At 40.1% G+C, this 24,621-nt stretch overlaps 1 protein-coding gene across 4 annotated transcripts in view; it reads left to right on the top strand.

Annotated features, from left to right (window-relative positions):
• Positions 1-24,621, top strand: part of MYO5A (myosin VA) — a 196,726-nt gene that overhangs the window by 115,698 nt on the left and 56,407 nt on the right. For all 4 annotated transcript variants that reach the window (XM_059372844.1, XM_059372847.1, XM_059372846.1 and 1 more), the window contains exons 14-22: positions 900-983; positions 11,918-12,079; positions 13,249-13,346; positions 15,297-15,383; positions 15,472-15,580; positions 18,096-18,307; positions 19,192-19,348; positions 23,023-23,262; positions 24,281-24,529. In XM_059372844.1, the coding sequence (XP_059228827.1) occupies positions 900-983; positions 11,918-12,079; positions 13,249-13,346; positions 15,297-15,383; positions 15,472-15,580; positions 18,096-18,307; positions 19,192-19,348; positions 23,023-23,262; positions 24,281-24,529 (1,398 nt within the window). The remainder of the gene's footprint in view (positions 1-899; positions 984-11,917; positions 12,080-13,248; positions 13,347-15,296; positions 15,384-15,471; positions 15,581-18,095; positions 18,308-19,191; positions 19,349-23,022; positions 23,263-24,280; positions 24,530-24,621) is intronic.

Raw genomic sequence — 24,621 nt, 5'->3', positions numbered from 1 at the left:
GATCTCTGACTTGAAGTAACATGAGGTTATGTAGAGTCTTTATTTATCTCAGTTAGGCTGGATATTTACATACCTCACTGTAGAAATGTTAATGTGTTTGATTATAGGTTGCTGCCTTGGACTGCTGAAAACCTTAGAGGAATCAGAATAGAGACTGTGACTGAGTCAGTGGGTTCCTGCTAACAGGGCATGTGGACCTACTGCTTCATGAGTTTAGTAGTGTGCTCAAAAAATCAGGAGCGATGAGGCTAATTTACATTTAAAGGAGATGTGGGTAGGGTTAGGGGGGTAAGCTTCCTGGGTCTCCTTCAGGGATTGAGGGTCTTCTAAGTCTTCTTAGTCCTAGCTGGAAACCAAGGAATGTCTTTAGGTTACCTAAGGGCTTTGTTTTATAACCTGGGGAGCAACTTGAGTAGTAGATGCCTAAAGTCACTGGAGTTTTAGAAGCAGGAACAGTCTGTTCTTGAGTAGTTCCCTTTACCAAATCATACAGTGTTTATCCAGTTGACTCCCAAGAGAACTACCCCTCCAGGGTGGTGATCTCAGTCACAAGAAGGTCCACTAGCTTAGCTGTGAAGGAGCTTTCTTGTACCAGCATGAATGAGAAGAGTCAACTTCTTATGAGTCTGCCTGCCTGTGAATTGGGAGGATCTTTTAAACTGTAACTAGTTAGCACTACCATTGTTACCTAGGAAGAGCAATATTTGAGGAGTTTTACTCTGGAATTAACATACTTCTTCTCAAGAATGGTACTGGTTTCTTAGACTAAAACTGATAACCATTTTGCTGAGAACCAGTCATATAGCCTGAACCTAATAAATGTTTTTGTGATTGATGATTTTAATATCTGTTCAAAAAAAAAAAAATCTGTTAGTTAAGATTTTTACATGTGTTTCCAGGTGGAATACCAGTGTGAAGGCTTTCTGGAAAAGAATAAAGACACTGTTTTTGAAGAACAAATTAAAGTTCTGAAATCCAGCAAGGTAACAATGTATAGGCTTTCTACAATCAGGATATATTCAATAGTGTTAACTACTTAAGCATTAGTATCTTGTTTTTTAACAATAGTGATTTTTCTAACAAAATCAGCTTTACTGTTAGTTTTTAATTTATCAAATAAATAATAGTGTGTGTCAGGTTTCTCTTCAGATTGTATAAATCTTTTGCCTTTTAAAAGCCTTACAAATGTTAACTCGTAATTTTTATAATGAGGTGATATAATCATTACTCCCATTTTACAGATGAGGGAACTGAAGCACAGAGATTTCATAGCTAATGTGGTTTTTTTTTTTTTTTAAGGTTTTATGTATTTATTTGACAAACAGCGATCTCAAGTAGGCAGAGAGGCAGGCAGAGAGAGAGAGGAAGAAGCAGGCTCCCTGATGAGCGGAGAGCCTGATGCGGGGCTCCATCCCAGGACCCTGGGATCAGGGCCCCAGCCGAAGGCAGAGGATTAATCCACTGAGCCACTGAGGCGCCCCATAGCTAATGTGTTTTTTTGTTTTTTAAAATTTTTTATTTTTATTTTATTTTATTTTTTTAAAATTTTTTATTTTTTATAAACATATATTTTTATCCCCCGGGGTACAGGTCTGTGAATCGCCAGGTTTGCACAATTCACAGCACTCACCAAAGCACATACCCTCCCCAATGTCCATAACCCCACCCCCCTTCTCCCAACCCCCCTCCCCACAGCAACCCTCAGTTTGTTTTGTGAAATTAAGAGTCATTTATGGTTTGCCTCCCTCCCAATCCCATCTTGTTTCATTTATTCTTCTCCTACCCACTTAAGCCCCCATGTTGCATCACCACTTCCTCATATCAGGGAGATCATTTGATAGTTTTCTTTCTCTGCTTGACTTATTTCGCTAAGCATGATATGCTCTAGTTCCATCCATGTTGTCCCAAATGGCAAGATTTCATTTCTTTTGATGGCTGCATAGTATTCCATTGTGTATATATACCACATCTTCTTGATCCATTCATCTGTTGATGGACATCTAGGTTCTTTCCATAGTTTGGCTATTGTGGACATTGCTGCTATAAACATTCGGGAGCACGTGCCCCTTTGGATCACTGCGTTTGTATCTTTAGGGTAAATACCCAGTAGTGCAATTGCTGGGTCATAGGGCAGTTCTATTTTCAACATTTTGAGGAACCTCCATGCTGTTTTCCAGAGTGGTTGCACCAGCTTGCATTCCCACCAACAGTGTAGGAGGGTTCCCAGTTCTCCACATCCTCGCCAGCATCTTTCATTTCCTGACTTGTTAATTTTAGCCATTCTGACTGGTGTGAGGTGATATCGCATTGTGGTTTTGATTTGTATTTCCCTGATGCCGAGTGATATGGAGCACTTTTTCATGTGTCTGTTGGCCATCTGGATGTCTTCTTTGCAGAAATGTCTGTTCATGTCCTCTGCCCATTTCTTGATTGGATTATTTGTTCTTTGGGTGTTGAGTTTGCTAAGTTCTTTATAGATTCTGGACACTAGTCCTTTATCTGATATGTTGTTTGCAAATATCTTCTCCCATTCTGTCAGTTGTCTTTTGATTTTGTTAACTGTTTCCTTTGCTGTGCAAAAGCTTTTGATCTTGGTGAAATCCCAATAGTTCATTTTTGCCCTTGCTTCCCTTGCCTTTGGTGATGTTCCTAGGAAGATGTTGCTGCGGCTGAGGTCGAAGAGGTTGCTGCCTGTGTTCTCCTCAAGGATTTTGATGGATTCCTTTTGCACATTGAGGTCCTTCATCCATTTTGAGTCTATTTTTGTGTGTGGTGTAAGGAAATGGTCCAATTTCATTTTTCTGCATGTGGCTGTCCAATTTTCCCAACACCATTTGTTGAAGAGACTTCTTTTTTCCATTGGACATTCTTTTCCTGCTTTGTCGAAGATTAGTTGATCATAGAGTTGAGGGTCTATTTCTGGGCTCTCTATTCTGTTCCATTGATCTATGTGTCTGTTTTTGTGCCAGTACCATGCTGTCTTGATGATGACAGCTTTGTAATAGAGCTAGAAGTCCGGAATTGTGATGCTACCAACACTGGCTTTCTTTTTCAATATACCTTTGGCTATTCGAGGTCTTTTCTGGTTCCATATAAATTTTAGAATTATTTGTTCCATTTCTTTGAAAAAGATGGATGGTACTTTGATAGGAATTGCATTAAATATGTAGATGGCTTTAGGTAACATAGACATTTTCACAATATTTATTCTTCCAATCCAGGAGCATGGAACATTTTTCCATTTCTTTGTGTCTTCCTCAATTTCTTTCATGAGTACTTTATAGTTTTCTGAGTATAGATTCTTAGCCTCTTTGGTTAGGTTTATTCCTAGGTATCTTATGGTTTTGGGTGCAATTGTAAATGGGATTGACTCCTTCTCTTTCTTCTGTCTTGTTGTTGGTGTAGAGAAATGCAACTGATTTCTGTGCATTGATTTTATATCCTGACACTTTACTGAATTCCTGTACAAGTTCTAGCAGTTTTGGAGTGGAGTCTTTTGGGTTTTCCACATATAGTATCATATCATCTGTGAAGAGTGATAATTTGACTTCTTCTTTGCCGATTTGGATGCCTTTAATTTCCTTTTGTTGTCTGACTGCTGAGGCTAGGACTTCTAGTACTATGATGAATAGCAGTGGTGATAAAGGACATCCCTGCCGTGTTCCCGACCTTAGAAAAGCTTACAGTTTTTCTCCATTGAGAATGATATTTGCGGTGGGTTTTTAATAGATGGCTTTGATGATATTGAGGTATGTGCCCTCTATCCCTACACTTTGAAGAGTTTTGATCAGGAAGGGATGCTGTACTTTGTCAAATGCTTTTTCAGCATCTATTGAGAGTATCATATGGTTCTTGTTCTTTCTTTTATTGATGTGTTGTGTCACATTGACTGATTTGCAGATGTTGAACCAACCTTGCAGCCCTGGAATAAATCCCACTTGGTCGTGGTGAATAATCCTTTTAATGTACTGTTGAATCCTATTGGCTAGTATTTTGGTGAGAATTTTCGCATCTGTGTTCATCAAGGATATTGGTCTATAGCTCTCTTTTTGATGGGATCCTTGTCTGGTTTTGGGATCAAGGTGATGCTGGCCTCATAAAATGAGTTTGGAAGTTTTCCTTCCATTTCTATTTTTTGGAACAGTTTCAGGAGAATAGGAATTAGTTCTTCTTTAAATGTTTGGTAGAATTCCCCCGGGAAGCTGTCTGGCCCTGGGCTTTTGTTTGTTTGGAGATTTTTAATGACTGTTTCAATCTCCTTACTGGTTATGGTTCTGTTCAGGCTTTCTATTTCTTCCTAGTTCACTTGTGGTAGTTTATATTTTTCTAGGAATGCATCCATTTCTTCCAGATTGTCAAATTTGTTGGCGTAGAGTTGCTCATAGAATATTCTTATAATAGTTTGTATTTCTTTGGTGTTAGTTGTGATCTCTCCTCTTTCATTCATGATTTTATTTATTTGGGTCCTTTCTCTTTTCTTTTTGATAAGTCTAGCCAGGAGTTTATCAATTTTATTAATTCTTTCAAAGAACCAGCTCCTAGTTTCGTTGATTTGTTCTATTGTTTTTTTGGTTTCTATTTCATTGATTTCTGCTCTGATCTTTATGATTTCTCTTCTCCTGCTGGGCTTAGGGTTTCTTTCTTGTTCTTTCTCCAGCTCCTTTAGGTGTAGGGTTAGGTTGTGTACCTGAGACCTTTCTTGTTTCTTGAGAAAGGCTTGTATCGCTATATATTTTCCTCTCAGGACTGCCTTTGTTGTGTCCCACAGATTTTGAACCGTTGTATTTTCATTATCATTTGTTTCCATGATTTTTTTCAATTCTTTAATTTCCCGGTTGACCCATTCATTCTTTAGAGGATGCTGTTTAGTCTCCATGTATTTGGGTTCTTTCCAAACTTCCTCTTGTGGTTGAGTTCTAGCTTCAGAGCATTGTGGTCTGAAAATATGCAGGGAATGATTCCAATCTTTTGATACCGGTTGAGTCCTGATTTAGGACCGAGGACATGATCTATTCTGGAGAATGTTCCATGTGCACTAGAGAAGAATGTGTATTCTGTTGCTTTGGGATGAAAAGTTCTGCATATATCTGTGATGTCCATCTGGTCCAGTGTGTCGTTTAAGGCCTTTATTTCCTTATTGATCTTTTGCTTGGATGATCTGTCCATTTCAGTGAGGGGAGTGTTAAAGTCCCCTACTATTATTGTATTATTGTTGATGTGTTTCTTTGATTTTATTATTAATTGGTTTATATAGTTGGCTGCTCCCACGTTGGGGGCATAGATATTTAAAATTGTTAGATCTTCTTGTTGGACAGACCCTTTGAGTATGATATAGTGTCCTTCCTCATCTCTTATTATAGTCTTTGGCTGAAAATCTAATTGATCTGATATAAGGATTGCCACTCCTGCTTTCTTCTGATGTCCATTAGCATGGTAAATTCTTTTCCACCCCTTCACTTTAAATCTGGAGGTGTCTTCGGGCTTAAAATGAGTTTCTTGTAGGCAACATATAGATGGGTTTTGTTTTTTTATCCATTCTGATACCCTGTGCCTTTTGATTGGGGCATTTAACCCATTAACATTCAGGGTAACTATTGAGAGATGAATTTAGTGCCATTGTATTGCCTGTAAGGTGACTGTTACTGTATATGGTCTCTGTTCCTTTCTGATCTACCACTTGTAGGCTCTCTCTTTGCTTAGAGTACTGCTTTCAATATTTCCTGTAGAGCTGGTTTGGTGTTTGCAAATTCTTTCAGTTTTTGTTTGTCCTGGAAGCTTTTTCTCTCTCCTTCTATTTTCAATGATAGCCTAGCTGGATATAGTATTCTTGGCTGCATGTTTTTCTCATTTAGTGCTCTGAAAATATCATGCCAGCTCTTTCTGGCCTGCCAGGTCTCTGTGGATAAGTCAGCTGCCGATCTAATATTTTTACTATTGTATGTTACAGACTTCTTTTCCCGGGCTGCTTTCAGGATTTTCTCTTTGTCACTAAGACTTGTAAATTTTACTATTAGGTGACGGGGTGTGGGCCTATTCTTATTGATTTTGAGGGGCGTTCTCTGAACCTCCTGAATTTTGATGCTCGTTCCCTTTGCCATATTGGGGAAATTCTCCCCAATAATTCTCTCCAGTATGCCTTCTGCTCTCCTCTCTCTTTCTTCTTCTTCTGGAATCCCAGTTATTCTAATGTTGTTTCGTCTTATAGTGTCACTTACCTCTCAAATTCTCCCCTCGTGGTCCAGTAGCTGTTTGTACCTCTTTTGCTCAGCTTCTTTATTCTCTGTCATTTGGTCTTCTATATCGCTAATTCTTTCTTCTGCCTCACTTATCCTAGCAGTGAGAGTCTCCATTTTTTATTGCACCTCATTAATAGCTTTTTTATTTCAACTTGGTTAGATTTTAATTCTTTTATTTCTCCAGAAAGGGCTTTTATATCTCCCGAGAGGGTTTCTCTATTATCTTCCATGCCTTTTTCGAGCCCGGCTAGAACCTTGAGAATTGTCATTCTGAACTCTAGATCTGACATACTACCAATGTCTGTATTGATCAGGTCCCTAGCCTTCGGTACTGCCTCTTGTTCTTTTTTTTTGAATTTTTCCGCCTTGTCATTTTGTCCAGATAAGAGTATATGAAGGAGCAAGTAAAATACTAAAAGGGTGGCAACAACCCCATGAAAATATGCTTTAACCAAATCAGAAGGATCCCAAATCGTGAGGGGGGAGAAAGGGGATAGAAAGAGGTTCAAAAAAAAAGAAAAGAATTAAAAAAAGAAAATGAATAAAGAAGAGTATAAAAAATAAAAAATATATATATTAAACTAGTTAAAAAACATTAAAAAAGAAAAGGGTTAAAGTTTCAAAAAAATTAGCAGAAGAAGAGAAAAAAAAAGAAAAAGAAAAAAATTAAATTAGCTGCAAGACTAAAAAAATCACAGGGAGAAAGCCATGAGTTTGGTGCTTTGCTTTCTCCTCCTCTGGAATTCTGCTGCTCTCCTTGGTATTGAAACCGCACTCCTTGGTAGGTGAACTTGGTCTTGGCTAGATTTCTTGTTGATCTTCTGGGGGAGGGGCCTGGTGTAGTGATTCTCAAGTGTCTTTGCCCCAGGCAGAATTGCACCACCTTTACCAGGGGCCAGGCTGGGTAATCCTCTCAGCTTTGCTTTCAGGAGCTTTTGTTCCCTGAGTGCTTTCCGTAGAGTTCCGGAGGACCGGAATACAAATGGCGAGCTCACCGAGCTCATCGAGCCTGCGACCGGTTCATGGTATCCCCGAGCTGTGATCTTACTGTCGGCTCTGTCTCTGTAGCCGGTTTTCCCCTTCCAACACCCGCAAGCTCTGTGACACTCAGACACCCCTGATCCTTCTGTGACCCTGCGGGATCTGATGCCACGCCGACCCCGCATGGGCTTCGCCCCGGTTTAGCCTCTGGAGTGATGTCCCTCAGGGGAACAGACCTCCTGATTTTGTGCTCCGTTGCTCCGCCACTTTCCGGAGCTGGCCCCTCCCCCCGGGGTCTATCTTCCCATCGCTTTGGATTCACTTCTCCACCAGTCCTACCTTTCAGAAAGTGGTTGTTTTTCTGTTTCTAGAATTGCTGTTCCTCCTCTCTTCGATCTGCGGATGGATTTGCAGGTGTTTGCAATCTTTAGATAAGCTGTCTAGCTGATCTCCTACTAGCTGAAGTAGTCTCAGCCTGCTACTTCTCTGCCATCTTGACTCCTCCCCCAGCTGTTGTATTTTTAAGCAAAGTTAAAACAAAGGCTGTCTGGCTCAGAGTCTGCTCTTAACCACTATGCAGTGTTGTCATTCAGGTTTTGTTTTTTGTTGTTGTTGTTTTTGTTGTTTAGATTTTGTTTATTTGACTGAGAGACACACAGTGAGAAAGGGAACATAGGTAGGGGGAGTGGGAGAGGGAGAACCAGGCTCCCCGTGGAACAGGGACCCTGACCTGGGGCTCGATCCCAGGACCCTGAGATCATGACCTGAGCCCAAGGCAGATGCTTAACGACTGAGCCACCCACTCTCCCCTGTTGTCTTTCAGTTTTATGTGAAATTATTGTCTGCACAGTGGTTCTAGACTCTATTGTGCCTTTGTGAGAGATTATGAAAGAAAATAGGTTTTTACTACATCATTTTATTATGTATGTATGTATGTATGTATTTTAAGGAATCATTTATTTATTTTAGAAAGAGAGAGAACTAGTGAGTTTGGCGGCAGAGGGAGAGAGAGAGAGACAAGCAGATTCCCTGACGAGTGGGGAGCATGACTTAGGGCTCCATCCCAGAACCCTTAAATCATGACTGGAGCTGAAATCAAGAGTCAGATAATCAACCTACTGAGCCAACAGGCACCCTGCTGTATTATTTTAAAGGGATGCACTGGAAACATGGTCTTATGCACTCAAAATAATTGAAAGTAAACTTAGTTTAGCAAAATGAATATTGAAATATTCGTTAAAAAATAAATTATTCATGTAAATCTTTTAGACTAGTGACCAGCACTTTTGTTTCCCTCGTTTATTCTAAGAGAATCTTTTTAAATTCTGAGGGAATATTCTATAAACATTTTAAAATTTAAATTCAAGTAATTAACATATAATGTATTATGGATTTCAGAGGTACAAGCCAGTGATTCATTAATCTTATATAGCACCTAGTGCTCATTATATCACATGCTCTACTTAATGTCCATCACCCAGCCACCCCTTCCCTCTATCCCACTGCCCTCCAGCAACCTTCATTTTGTTTTCTATGTTTAAGAGTCTCTTACAGTTTGTCTCTGTCTCTGGTTTCATCTTGTTTTATTTTTTCCTCTCTTTCTCTATGATCTTCTGTCTGCTTCTTAGATTCCACATATCAGTGAGATCATATGATAATTGTCTTTCTCTGATTGACTTATTTCACTTAGCATAATACCCTCTAGTTCCATCCATGTCATTGCAAATGGTGTGATTTTATTTTTTGATGACTGAGTAATATTCCCTTGTGTATAGATATATATATAGATATATATGTGTGTATACACACACACATATTTTTTTATCCATTCAGCTGTCGATGGACATCTGGGCTCTTTCCATAGTTTGGCCATCATGGCCATTGCTGCTATAAACATTGGGGTGCATGTGCCCACTACATTTGTATCTTTGGGGCAGATATCCAGTTGTGTAATTGCAGGGTCGTAAGGTAGCCTATTTTCTTTTAATTTTTTTTTTTTTAAGATTTTATTTATTTACTTGACAGAGATCACAGGTAGACAGAGAGGCAGGCAGAGAGAGAGGAAGGGAAGCAGGCTTCCTGCCGATGCAGGGCTGGATCCCAGGACCCTGAGATCATGACCTGAGCCAAAGGCAGAGGTTTAACCCACTGATCCACCCAGGCGCCCCAAGGTAGCCTATTTTAAACTTTTTGAGGAACTTCATACTGTTTTCCAGAGTGGCTGCACCAGCTGGAATTCCCACCAACAGTGTAGGAAGATTCCTCTTTATCCACATCCTTCCCAACTCCTGTCATTTCCAGACTTATTAATTTTAGCCATTCTGACTGGTGTGAGGTGGTATCTCACTATGGTTTTTATTTGTATTTCCCTGATGCCGAGTGATATTGAGCTTTTTTCGTGTGTCTGTTAGCCAAGACTCAGTTCTAGTTTTAACTCTCGGAAAAATAATGACTCTATGTGTCTATAAAGAAGTCAGTTTTTCACTTATACTCATAAGCACTCGACATTAATGTTTTATAGCTTAGAGGACTGATGTGTAAGAGAAAATTCTCTCACAGTGGCAATCCCTGAGTACTATTAAGTTACATTTAAAATCATTTCTATTTATGAATGGTGATGAAAACCATAAAATTCTAATGTCATTACTCTGCCTAGGTAGTTTAGATTAAATGGAACATTCACAGGTTCTTATTGCCCAGGTACCCGTAATCATTTGTGTCTTTGTTCTGACTAACTTTTCTGATTGGCTGGTGGGTCCTTAATTATCAGAAGGTAGCGATAGGTTCTGAGGAGTCATTGGGAGTAATTGCAGTGTATGCAGCTTTGTTGTAGCTGGAGCTGGAGGATGGTGCACGATACACATACCTTGGGTTTTCAAATCAAATCTATTCATTCCTGTTTGGAATGCAGCTTTAACATTGTAATACGAAATAGTGGTGCAACATGTTTTCCTCTTTATAGCCAACCCTTTAAAAGGGATGAAGAGATTCATTTGTGTAGCAAGCAACCATTATTGGTATGTTTTGTGTAACAATTTGTTTTATACATTGTGGTTATTTCCTAAATTACCCTTATGATTAAATACACATTAAGAGCAAATGAAATTCTCTGATTTTGTTTTTTAACGGAAGAACTCTCCTAAGAAAATGATTTCTTCTGGTGATAGTCTGAAATTATTAGACAAATAATTGGTAGCTGCTATTATAATTTGAAGGGTTTATTTAATGTGGAATGTGTGACTATTATAAAGATATATGCATATGTCATGGTGTTCCTGTAGGCTAGTTTGAAATCTCTTTCCTGCCATAAAATGTCTCCCTTCCATACTAACTAATACCATCTATCCATTTGTTAAATGCCAGATCTTATAATCTTTCATAGTGCAAACCTGGTACAACACAAAATTGATTGCAAATATAAAAGGTTACAGGACAAGGGCAGGGTTTTTAATTTTTTCCTTATAACTCTGTGTTGTTTTCCATAACATTAACTCGGTTAATGTTTTCCTTAGAATTCTGTGTTGTTGATTGTATTGGAGAACATAGCCTTCTTGCCGAGATTTTCAGTGAGTTTGTTTAGCTGGTGCTCACCATTTGAGTTAGTAGGTAGACAAATAAAGGGTGATAGAACATTTTGTGGAACTAAAGTAATTAGATAGGACTTGCAATTAGTATTTTGCTCATAAAATAATTATAGTTCAAAGCCAGCAATCTGTTAATAGTGGCCATTTTCTGTAGATTAGGATTTCAAGAGTTAAGGGAGTAGTTTTTTTTTTTTTTTAATAAGATTTTATTTATTTATTTGTCAGAGAGACAGCGAGCGAGAGCGAGCACAGGCAGACAGGGAGGCAGGCAGAGTCAGAGGGAGAAGCAGGCTCCCTGCAAAGCAAGGAGCCCGATGTGGGACTCGATCCCAGGACGCTGGGATCATGACCTGAGCCAAAGGCAGCTGCTTAACCAACTGAGCCACCCAGGCGTCCCAAGGGAGTAGTTTTGACTTTGTTTCCCCCAAACATGGTCATAGAATCACTACATTTTTTTCCTCCTATATTTTTTTTAACTTTTTAGTTCATGCTTTTAATTTTTAAATACACATATCTATAAGTAAGTATTTCTTTGTTTTTTATGCACAATGCTTTATTATACTATAGCTTGCATTTTTCATTCAACACTATGAGATCTTTCTATGTTGAAATACACAGAAATGTTTTAATTTTGTGTCATATCCCATTTTCTAAATATGTCATTTAATCAATTAAAACCACATTGAGATATCACCTCCTATATTTTTGTTGCATTGGTATCACCTTCCTCTCATGTCTTTGTTTCCTAATGCAGATGTTGATTGTTTTTGGAATAAGACTTTGAAAGGGGTTACTGTAAGAAGGGAAGCCCTATGGATTCCAAGTCTTCTGTGAAGGTTTACACTTGAGTTTATTTATTTATTTATTTATTTTTAAAGATTTTAATGATTTGACAGAGAGAAACAGCGAGAGAGAGAGAATACCAGGAGGTGAAGCAGGAGAGGGAGAGGCATACTCCCCACCAGCAGCAAGTAGAGAGCCCCATGTGGGGCTTGATCCCAGGACCTGAGGATCATGACCTGAACCAAAGGCAGATGCTTAACGACTGAGCCACATAGGCACTCCTACACTTGAGTTTATTTAAAGTATAATTATCTTTTATTATTTCTGGCTCAGTTTAAGATGCTACCAGAATTATTTCAAGATGATGAGAAGGCCATCAGTCCAACATCAGCCACCTCATCAGGACGCACACCCCTCACCCGCACTCCAGCAAAGCCCCCCAAAGGCAGACCCGGCCAGACAGCCAAAGAGCACAAGAAAACAGTGGGGCACCAGGTGAGTTCAGGGAACTGCCATTGCAGGGCTCCTGTCCCCTCAAGCTCAGTTGAAGCCCCAGGTTTTCTTCTGTCAGCTCCCCAGATGGGGTCCTCAGGTGGGGATAGGCTAGAGCTCTCACTATGAGAATATGTAACACCATTCCCCACTGTTCCTCTCCACCCAGCTTTAGACCCATGACTCTGCTTAAGCCTTTCCCAAAATAATTTCCTCTAGGTCTTGATTCTTGGAGTACATATCCTCCCTGGCAGACCACTGCTACCCTTGGTTTGTCCTCTAGTTGTTTCCTCTCTGGATTTGTACAGAGCAACAGCTCCCTCAGTGCTGGAGCAGAGCCCTCTCCTTTCTTTGAAGTCCTCGGCTCTGTGGGCCTTGGGAAATACTGCACTCACACATAGTGCCTGAATAAGGCTGGAGGCTCGGGACGAGAAGCCAGTCAGAGGGGGAACCTTGTGCCCAGCTGAAATAGGAAGCAGGGCCTGACACAGGTGCAGAGCCTCTAGGCTCTGTGTCCCTGATGGCAGCCATGTTGGCTGTCCTCTCCCATTGTCCCGCTCATTACCTGCGCTCTTGGAAGTCACCTACTTTTTTGGTCTCTTGTGGCAGAATTCCCAGTGTGCATGATAAGTTGACTTAATATTCTTCAAGTAAGGTTATATTTTTAGTCAAAATTTTGAGTTCACAACAGGAAGCTACAGGAGCCTATGTTAAAGGAGGGGAGTGAGCTCTGATGTAAATGATGGACTTTGAGGGACTGTGATTTGTCAGAGCAGGTTCACCCGTTTTAACAAATGTGCCACTCTGTTGAGGGTACTCATATTGGGGAGTTGGTGCCTACAAGGGGGCAGGGGCTTATGGAAAAATCTTTCTTCAGTTAATATTGCTGTGAACCTAAAACAGCTCTAAGAAGATAAGTCTGTGGAAAGGGGTGGCTGGGAAAAATGGTGGGAGGAAAACAAATGTATATTTAGTAGAATAAGCATATAAATGGCAGGATTTAAGCAGATTTTAACCTAAAGCCCCACTTCTGAGGCTGGGTCAAGTTCATAGGAGGCAAAATCATCGCCAAAGCTCCAGGAGTGTCATTGGAAAAATATTTTAAATTGTTTTTACAATATCGATTTTGATAAAACCTTGATGACCCTTTCTTTGTTTTGTTTTTTGTATAGTTCCGAAACTCCCTTCACCTGCTAATGGAGACCCTCAATGCTACTACTCCTCACTATGTGCGCTGCATTAAGCCCAATGACTTCAAGTTTCCATTCACGTAAGTGTTTCTCAACTTGAATTAGAAAGCATCCAAGTCTTGTAAGGATTCCCATACTAGCAGAAGGAAAAAAATAATTTGGGTCAATCTTCATGTTTTGTAGAGGGAAATTACTAGTTAATAGATTTGTTGTTATTGTTGTTGTTTTAGTTTTCATTTCCTTTGGAGAATATGATAATAAAATAGCAGCTGGCCTTTTGAAGATTTTTAAAAGTTGAAGTCAACCAGGCATTCCTAGTTTGACTTTCTGTTTAGAATCTACTTTAATTCAAGATCTTTCTGGGCTTTTGTTTATTTGGGCATTAGTTAAAACCAGAGCCCTTTGGAATAAGGCTGCCTTGGTGAAGGTTCACAGTTCGCTCTGCTACTTTCCAGCTGTTTAAACCCTCAGAGTCTGTGTACCATTACCAACTGTCTTGCCCTACATCAAATATCATATATGAGGGGGAAGTTTTTTTTTCTACTCAAAATGGACATTTTTCTCTAATTTTAAAAGTAATACATATGCATTGTAAAAACAGTTTTTAAAAAATATAAAATAGCATAAAAAATTGAAAAACGTTCATGATACACTGAGATGACAGGTATTACCTCATATACATCCTTCTTGACCACCAACCAACATCCCTTCCTTCCCTGCTATGCTATGTGGGTATGTGTGTGTGTGTGTGTGAGAGAGAGAGAGAGACACTAATCAGAGGGGATTGTGCTGTAATTGTGGATTTGTGTCTGCTTTTAACTCAATAAATTGTGGATGCTTTACAAGTTAGTAAATAAAAATCCATATCATCATTTTAATGACTACATAGTTCTCATTGTATAGATATGCCATCATTTATTTAAATTATTCCCTAAATGATGACCATTAAGGTTATTCCCACTATGATATGATAAATATATTTTGCCAAACATTCTTGTATATTTGCCCAATTATCTTCTTAGGATAATCTATTTCTAGAAGGGGAATTTATAGGTCAGGTTAAGCACATTTACCAAAGGTTATAACTCCCACTCCCACTGCATAGGGAATGAGGGCTCATTTTCTACACCCTGCCAACCCTGCCCTCTGAGATTCTGCCTTAGATGCAGGGGCAGTTATGAAAGACTTATATATCCTCCTGATTGCCAAGAAGCCCTTTCTGGAGGCAATGGGAGGCAGAAAAAGCTGCCACCGCCTGGGCCACTCTCCTGGACAACCTTAGGGGCCATTACCTTCCATCAGCCAACCCCATCTCCTATGGCCAACAGAACACTTGAGAGGACAGCACAGCATGCTAGGATAGGGTGCTTAGGGCTTAACTGGGGGAGAACAAGGAGTGATCATTCAGCAAGGGCCGGCCTTGCTACTTCCTCTTTTAGTGTCAATGTAATGTTCAGATGCCATTTGTCTAGAGTAAAATAAACAAAGTATATAAGATATAGTACAAAGTGAAAATAATTGTTATTGGTATAGACACTATAAATCCTTTGTATGTACCCACAAAGTTGAATAGAACTTTTAGAACAGCAATATTAAAAAAAAATAATTGGATGAGGTGTATTTAATTTGTTCTTAGAGAAATCTCCAGAGTTGGCCAGTCTTTATTCTAAGGAAGCTATATATGGTGAGCTAAAGAAACAAGAGAACATCTGACCACAGCAAGCCATTTAATAAATAAGAGCAAAGTACTGAGGAGTTTTAGGGTTCTTAAAATATGCCCAGTGGTATTTGTTACAGGTGTGTGGTGTGAACTACAGATCCTATTTATGGCTCTGCTTTTTATTTTACTGCTAATTGTCTCCTCCCCCCGGATTTGCCGTTGTGATCCCTGCTCCAACTTTTGAATGCTTTCTTTTTTAATTTCTCCATTTGACTCCTTACAAAAGAGTTTGCTCTCTGGACTGAGGAGGGTAATTTGTGGCTGCAGCCAAGCTTTTTTGTATGTCACTGATGTTCCCTTTTACACGTAGGTTTGATGAGAAGAGGGCGGTGCAGCAGCTGAGAGCATGTGGTGTCCTGGAAACCATCCGCATCAGTGCAGCGGGCTTCCCCTCACGGTGAGCGTGACCAGTTTCATATGGAAGGGACCCTCTGGGAGAGAGTCTTACCTCTTCCAGTAAGCTGATGGGAGTTGTTTTCATACAGGTGGACCTACCAAGAATTTTTCAGCCGCTACCGTGTCCTAATGAAGCAAAAGGATGTGCTGAGTGACAGAAAGCAAACATGCAAGAATGTGTTAGAGAAACTGATACTGGTAAGAAGGATTTTCATTTATCTTCATACTGGCCAAGGGCCTTGTGATTGTAAGGTTTGACAGCCCTGGTAAATCCAAATACCACTAATCCAGATTATTTGGAGTTGGGAGGGTGGGGACACACTGTCTCATAGGTCAAGGCTCACTGTGTCTAAGATGCTAGACCTAGTGAGGGGGATGGTATATTGTCAGGAAACAGGATGGTGACGTCTGGAGAGATCTGGACCCAGACTTGAGACACACACCTTTTAGAGTTTGATCATTATCAATAAAAGTTCATCTCATACTTATTTATGGAAGATATTAGGCCAGATACTGTGTGATTAAGAAAAAGCAAGTCTTGTCCTAATATAACATAGTCTGTCTTGGAAATTCATGCATTTTAGAGATCAGTATAGTAAGCCTTAGTATCTGTCAAATGCTAAAGAAGTCACAGGAAGGCAAAGCCACATGTACTGTGGGAAGGAGGAACAATTTCATGGAAGAGGCATGTTTTGAGTTAGGCCCTGAAGAATTGGTAAGATTGTATAAAAGCAGAAGGGTATCCTAATAGGGAGCAAGGTGTGAAGAAGTAAGAAAGCATAGAATTTGCTCATAAAACAGTATAGTGCTTTTCTGTTGTTTTGTTTTGTTTTGTTTTTTTCAGTATAAGATTGATACATGGAACAGTAGGGATTTGGTTAAGAAATACAGGTTGGTGTTTGAAAAGTCTTGTATGCCAAACTAGGGAGTTCTCAAACTTTAGAATGCATCAGAGTCACCTGGACGGCTTGTTAAACTACATTGCTGAGATAGCCTGCAGAATTTTTTATTCAGTAGGTCTGGGATGGGCCCAATAATATGCATTTCTTACAAGTTCCCACATGATGCTCATGCTGTTCTAAGGACTCCATTTTGAGAACAGGTACTCTAGTTCATGAAGAACTTAAGATTTATGAAATGTTTTTTAAAGATTTTATTTATTTATTTATTTAACGGGAGCGGGGGGAACACAAGTAGGGGGAGTGCGAGAGGGAGCAGCAGGCTCCCCACCAAGCAAGGAACCCAATGTGGGACTCGGTCCCAGGACCCAGGGATCATGACTCCAGCTGAAGGCCGTTGCTTAATGACTGAGCCTCCCAGGCTCCCCATAAAAGGTTTTTTTAAAAATATTTTCATTTGTTTTATACTAGTTTGAATGGATTACCTCACTTTGAGGTAATTAGTCCTAATTACTGACTATTAACTAAATATAATATCTCTTCTTTGGTAATAATAACTTTTGTTTTCCTTTGGAAGAACTAAGACCACTTTCTTAGTAATATGTAAAAGGAATCATGTTTTTGGCTTTGGACCAACCCCTTTCTAACCTAGGTTCAGATCAGAATGGAGAGCAGAAAGTAGGAACAATCCTACACCCAGACCATGATGTCCCCAGACCATACCAGGTCTGGCTCAGGGCTGTGCAGGGCAGTGTGCAGGGCGGTGTGCAGAGGAGGCTGCCAGTAGAGGGGAGCAGGGGTGGAGTGGGGAAGCTGAGATGGGACAGGGAGAAGGAGAAGGGAACCACCTTCTAGCCCTGCTTCTGTCTCCAGCTATGCTTCCTATGTAAGCTTTATGCATTTAAATTAAAATAATTTTAGATGTTTTAGGTATATATGGGGATTTCTGATTTTTTCTGGGTTTACATACAAGATAGGTTATTTACACTGTTTACACTGAAAAGTGATTTTCTTTGTTTTGCCTTATCAGATCATGGTAGTGATTACTATAAATTCCATTCTTCTTTTGACATGAGCATGGTTAATAAGCTGCATCCTTCTAGATAAGATGGATAAGAATGTGGTAGACAAAAAATAGCATGTGTCTGTGTTTACTGCTCTGCTCTGCTTGTAATCCAAAATCGATGAGCTGTACAAGTGATTATGTTCTTATAAAAGGAGTTTTAAAATTTGTACAAGGATTTTAGATACATTTATAGGATTGTGTTTATTTTCAGATACTGTTGATTAAAGACAACAGTAACTGTTGCAAATTTAACTCTTGATATGAGTATGCCAAGTTTTTGTGGTTTAATTCTTATTTTGCATACATAGCTTCCTGCCTTATTCTTCATGCTGGTATTTTTGTCCCTTCAGCTTTCTCATGGAACATACAGCCTGATGTAATGCTTACAGCCCGAGTCAGTCAGAGCGAGTGTCAGCGTCTCCATTTCCTTGAGATATTTAAAATGCAAACAGTTAAATTGCCTATAACCCACAACCAAGTGTTTGGCCAGAGATAATAATTCCAGGTAGAATGATTCTGGAAAATAATTCTTAAACTATAGTTTTCCTTAAAATCCCTTTTATTTGCTTGACTTGCATAGGATAAAAAAATCTGGCTCCATTAGTTAATGGCGATATAGCCCAAGTTTTAGCTACTAGATTCATCCTTTTACTGATTCTGCTTTTAGACATATCTTTTTCTCTTTTAGAAGTTCATTTATATGGTCATCATTTCTACTTCTGAGTATACAATTTCTTCCACAAAACAGGACAAGGACAAATACCAGTTTGGTAAGACAAAGATCTTTTTCCGTGCTGGTCAAGTGGCCTACCTAGAAAAACTGAGAGCAGACAAGCTGCGGGCGGCCTGCATTCGGATCCAGAAGACTATCCGAGGCTGGCTGCTGCGAAAGAAGTATCTGCGCATGCGCAAGGCGGCCATCACCGTGCAGAGACACGTGCGAGGCTACCAGGCCCGATGGTAGGTCTCTGGGTCGCCCCTCCAGCCTGACGCACAGCCCCGGACCTTGGACAGCCCACCTGGTTCCTTGTCCAACCGAGGACAGTTTTCAGGGGTCTTCGTGTTTGAAAGACAGCACCCTGCCTCTTCCTGTTTCAGAAAGGGACAGATTTACTCACAAGACAGTTAAATACCCTTATAAGTGATTTAGATTCATCAACAAAAAATACTGCCTACTCCTGTCCTCCGGTTTTTTTTTTTTTTTTTTTTTTTACTTTTATGTAGGCTTGAAAAAATCCTCTGTAAATTAACACAGTCATGAATATGTGCTGGTTAACAATGATTCCACTGAAGAGTTTTCAGCAGCAATTAACAGGAGATCTGGAGGAGAATGAGACTTGAGTGTGATTTACCTATGGGGTAATTTTAATTTAGAACTATCAGTGGAGATGAATTAATGGCAAAGAATTTACACCCAAACAGGTAGATGAGGGAAAAACATCACACATTAGCAGTGGCTAGATGTAAGAAAGCTGGTCGTGATCAGTTTGGGATTACTGTGGACAGCCAGTCAGCTGTGTAAAGGGGATATATCCTGGGGTAATGAACACTGTCCTAGAAAGAGAGAAGCTTTCTGAGCTTCACTTTCTTTACTGTAATATTGGGGAATGTGGGACATCCTACTTTGCTGGGTTAGGGAAGACTCAAATCAGAAAATGAATGCAAAACTATTTGGAGGAACTATAAATTGCCCTACAAATAAATGACTTAACATGTATAAGAGTAGAATAATAACAATGGAGGTACTACTTATTCTGCTGAAGTTATTGGTGCTTTACGTCTGTACAGAATGTAGTCTGGGTTTGTCTGATTACTGACTCTGCACCTCTCTTTTCTTTGGCCAGCTATGCTAAGTTCCTACGCAGAACCAAGGCAGCAACCATTATTCAGAAGTACTGGCGCATGTATATAGTCCGCAAGAGATACAAGATAAGACGATCAGCCACTATTGTTCTTCAGTCTTATTTGCGAGGCTACTTGGCCAGAAATAGATATCATAAGGTGAGGCATTATTTCTAACTTTGTTTATTCATTCCATTAACATTAATCAAATTCCACATCTGTACAAAATACCACAGGGTTTCCTGTGGACATAGAAACTGAATAGAGATAACTGACAATTGAAATATATTTTTAAATATTAAATAAGTACATATATTTATTTATTTTTAAATTTTAAAAATAACATATAATGTATTATTGGTTTCAGAGAAACAGGCCTGTGATTCTTCAGTCTTACTTAACACCCTTTGTTCCTTACAACACATACCCTCCCCAGTGTCCATCACCAGTTGCACCATCCCTCACCACCCTCTCCCGTCCAGCAAACCTCAGTTTGTTATCTGAGATTCAGAGTCTCTTATGGTTTGACTCCCTATCTGGTTTTGTCCTGTTTCAAAGTATATGTATTTGTTAACAGGGTAGTGGAAAAAATACCTTCCTTTTGCCCCTTTATCTGAGTAATTTGAAAAAAGAAGTAACCAAACTGGTTTCCTGTGGCTGCTGTGATAAGTTACCAACAGCTTGGTGGCTTAAAACAACAGAAATGTGGGGGCACCTGGGTGGCTCAGTGGGTTAAAGCCTCTGCCTTCGGCTCAGGTCATGATCCCAGGGTCCTGGGATCAAGCCCCGCATCGGGCTTTCTGCTCGGCAGGGAGCCTGCTTCCTCCTCCCTCTCTCTCTGCCTGCCTCTCTGCCTACTTGTGATCTCTGTCAAAAAAAATAAATAAAATCTTAAAAAAAAAAAAAACAAAAAACAGAAATGTGTTCTCTGAGTCCTGAGACTGGAAGTCTAAAATCAGTATCACTGGGCCAAAATCAGGACATCAGCAGAGCTGTATTTCCTCCAGAAGCTCTAGCAGAGACTCTGTCTCTTGCCTCTTCCAGCTTCTGCCAGGTCACTGCCACTATCCCTTGTGTTTGTGGCCACATCTCTCCAACTTCTGCCTCCATCCTCACATCATCTTCTCCTCTGTGTGTCTAACTTTGCTTCTCTTGTCTGCTTCCTCTGAGAATGCTCATGATGGATTTGAGGCCTGCTGAGATAATTCACGATAATGCCCCCATCTCAAGACCCTTAATTTTTTAAAAAAAGATTTATTGGAGAGAGATGGAGTGCGAGAGAGAGCACAGGAGCAGGGGGAGGGAGAGGGACAAGCAGGCTCCATGCTCAGCATGGAGCCCGAAAGCAGGTCTCGATCCTACAGCCCTGATCTCACAACCCTGAGATCACGACCTGAGCTGAAATCAAGAGTTGGAAGCCCAACTGGCTGAGCCACCTGGGTGCCCCAAGACCCTTAATTTAGTCACATCTGCAAAGACCATTTTCCCCAAACAAGGTTTGGGGAAACAATCTTTACAGGTCCAGGGATGAGGACCTGGTGTCCCTGAGGGACTTTATTCAGCCGACTATGATGAGCTTTGAATAGGTAGAATATCTGACAGAGGGGTAGAAGATTGTACCAAGAATGAAACAGCCTTAGAAGAATTTAACATGGTGAGAAGGAAATAAATTACATTAATGTGGTTAAAAGTTATATTGACTAGAATATGATGCTTCAGCAATTTTTGACAAATAATCATAATATCTCACAATAATCAACCTGACTAGATAACGGATCACCAGATTAATCTTAGTCCTTACCTCTGACAATATATGATCTAATTGATGGAAGGTTTTTATCTCTCTCATTTTGGCAAGGTTTTGAGCTTGGCTTTAGGGTATATTCTCAATAAGCTGGAAATACAGTCTGGATCTTAGAGCTTGGTGGCATTCACCATTAGAAGGAAAATCAGTAGAATGATTGGAGTGACATGTCTCTGGTCACAAGTAGTGAATGGGTTTGTCCAGGTCCTTTTTATGTGTTTATCTTACTTTCTTATTGTGAAATAATTTTATGCAGCAAAGAAAATCAGAAGTTAATGAGGCTTGAATGAGCAAAACACATATAGCTGTGTTTTTGGTTTTTTGTTTAAAGATTTTTATTTATTTATTTATCTGACAGACAAAGATCACAAGCAGGCAGAGAGGCAGGCAGAGGGAGAGGGGGAAGCGGGCTCCCCGCTGAGCAGAGAGCCCGATTCGGGGCTTGATCCCAGGACCCTGGGATCATGACCTGAGCCAAAGGCAGAGGCTCAACCCACTGAGTCACCCAGGCACTCCATATAGCTGTGTTTTGAAGAAAATTTGAAAGCATCTACTCCGGGTCTTTCTGCCCATGCCTTCTGGAGCTCTTTCTCTATAGGCATGAGCTTTCAGGGAGAGGTAAAACCTTATTAAACTTGACGTTTTAGATACAACAAACTGGTTGCCCTCCTGAGATGTTACCCCTACCTGAGATGTTTTCCTCAGGGATATCTGAACTGGGTTGTGAGGCCTTCAGTGTAGCAGAGGCAGGCTCTGCCCAACTCAGCTCCCAGTGTGACTAGACACGGTGTGGGTAGCACATTAGAGGCAAGCTCATATACAGGCCGGTAGCACCCCATCAGTGCTCCTTCTGGCTCTGTGCAGGTGCCATTTAATTTCTCTGACTCACTGATGGACATGAGATTGAGAGTGGAAGCTCTAATTATATACTGTTTCCATTTGGCTGAAATTTCAGAAATGGACCAACGTCCGAAGTAACATGGAGAGAAGGAAATGGCATAGGAAAATTGGCATTAATAGCTTTGCCACTGTGTGCTGAGTTTTAAAGTCTGAAAGTGTCTGAAAACCTTCAGTTTTCATCATGGAGTCTTATCCATTTCATCACTAGTCGTCCAGATAAGGCAAGGGGCTCGCTTGGGATTGTTATGCTCAGTGAGAGCTCGGCCTGCCGGCCTCACTGCAGCTTGGTACACACTGACTGGCTGACTGAGCAGAGACTGGAATTAGGAGAGCAGCTGAAAAGGGCATACTTCAACTGCCAAAGGGACTGTTAAGGTCTCCAACAGACCTATGATTTTTTTATACATACATTATGTATGTATATTACATACATTTAAATATCAGTTCTATCACACAGGTTATTGCATAAAATTATAGACTTAGAAATACCTCAAGGTTTTGCTAATTTAACCTTTCTTAAAGTTCAAGAATTTTTTTTTAAATTCAAGAATTGTTTATCATTTCTGGAAATTCTTTATACAATCCCTTCTTGATGGTCTTTATTGACAAATTCATCTCATAAGGCAACCATGTTGTTATAAGTTGTTTGTAAGTTTAGGGGAATATCTTTTTTTTTTTTAGAAAATACAATAAAAAATCAAAATTAAGATTAGTTCACTTCATCTTTTATTTTCCTTTTAAAGCTCCATCTCTACCACCTTTGAATTTCATAAGTGGATTCCTGCTACATTTGAAATAGCAACGGGAAATCCTCACTAAAATGGCTTTCCTCAAATGTGGCAAACAAGAGTGTCATTTTGTTTGTTTGTTTGTTTCTGGGGGGAAAGGTGAATAAATCAGTAATAAACTTTGTAGTACCCCTTGTGTCAGCTTCTGCAGTGAGATTACTGGTCATACCTCATGTCTTCAAGCATAGGTTTGTGATACGTAAAATCCAGACAGTACAATACAATGTATCCTTTCCTTTGGGCGACATCTGGCTTCTCAGCCTGACGTAGCTGGGTTGATGACGTTGAACCTCTAGTCTGGTCCAGGGTCGGACATTACCTGGATTTCCCTTTCTCCACAGATGCTCCGTGAACACAAAGCAGTTATCATTCAGAAGTGGGTGCGGGGCTGGCTGGCTCGCATGCACTACAGGAGGAGCATGCAAGCCATCATCTACCTCCAGTGCTGCTTCCGGCGGATGATGGCCAAACGCGAGCTGAAGAAGCTCAAGATCGAGGCCCGCTCCGTGGAGCGCTACAAGAAGCTGCACATTGGCATGGAGAACAAGATCATGCAGCTGCAACGCAAAGTGGATGAGCAGGTGTGTCTTCCTTGGGACCCCGGGGCAGGGGGCTGCCTAAGGGGGCGGCCGTGGAATGTGGTCAGCAGTGTCTCCCCTTGGCTTCACTTTTCAGTTGAAGCAAAAACGGTAAAATAATAAAGACAGTAATGTTGTTATGGAAAGAGTGACAAACTCATAGGTAAGACTACACCTGCAAGATGAAGGGAGGAAATTATTCTGAGAACACAGCCAGATATACAACATTGCAAACCTTTATGACCAAGAGTCATATTGTACTTTGTACTTTATAAATCTCTTCCATCATTATCGTTCATCTGCATAAAAGGTTCCTTTTACAGATGAGTTGTTTAGCATTGAGATATGGTGCAAGAGGCAGAAAGATGTCCATTCTCCTGAGTAATGTACAGTCTGTTTGCAGGGATAAAATTTTATTTCCTAGAGATAGTTATCAAGTAATATTTTAGCACATACAAATGATACAGTAGTAATTAATAATACATAAATACCGAGGAGGGCAAAAAAACCCAAAACCAAAACCAAACAAAACCCAGCAAACAGAATAAAGTGAGATTCATCAGGGAGAAGGAGGAATTCACCTGAGTGGGAAGTGTTTTGAGGTAATAAAGAGATTTGTAAATAACTTGTGATTTTGAGCCCATTTTATCATTTTTCTGAATCACCTGCCTAGCGTATGGCTTTCAGTAGAACACTGATTTATATTCAAAAGCAAGTATAGATTTTTCTATTTCTGGTTTAAGAATCAGGAAATTAAGAATTTACTGTGGTAATTCACCTTGTGATCATGAGAAAATCACATCTGTGTTGCTTATGATGTAAAACAGAATTAATTCTGCCTGTTCTCTCTTTGTTTCACTTCAAGAGGTATTGATTATAAAGATTGTGGTTAGTATTTTGGTTAGGTATATTATCAGTGCTAGGGTGATATAGCATGAAAATGATGAATAAATATGGTTTTCTTAAAATACACTTGATGATATATATTCTTATTGTTACTTATATGTGTGTGTATAAAAAGAACAAAGATTACAAATGCCTCATGGAGAAACTGACCAACCTGGAGGGAATATACACCTCTGAGACTGAGAAACTACGAAGTGACTTAGAGCGTCTCCAGCTAAGTGAGGAGGAAGCCAAGGTTGCTACCGGACGGGTCCTCAGTCTGCAGGAGGAAATTGCCAAGCTCCGGAAAGACCTGGAACAAACTCAGTCAGAGAAAAAATCCATTGAGGAGCGTGCAGATAAATACAAACAGGAAACCGAGCAGGTGGGAACTAGTTTTCATATCCCCATCTACTCTTTTCACAAAGTAAATGTGCTGTCGTCATGACCTGGCCATGTGGCCCAAGGTTGATTTCA

Source organism: Mustela nigripes, chromosome 13 (assembly GCF_022355385.1).
Source record: "Mustela nigripes isolate SB6536 chromosome 13, MUSNIG.SB6536, whole genome shotgun sequence".
Classification (NCBI taxonomy): domain Eukaryota; kingdom Metazoa; phylum Chordata; class Mammalia; order Carnivora; family Mustelidae; genus Mustela; species Mustela nigripes.
The sequence above is the reverse complement of the archived record's forward strand: the minus strand, read 5'-3'. Positions and strand labels throughout refer to the sequence as shown.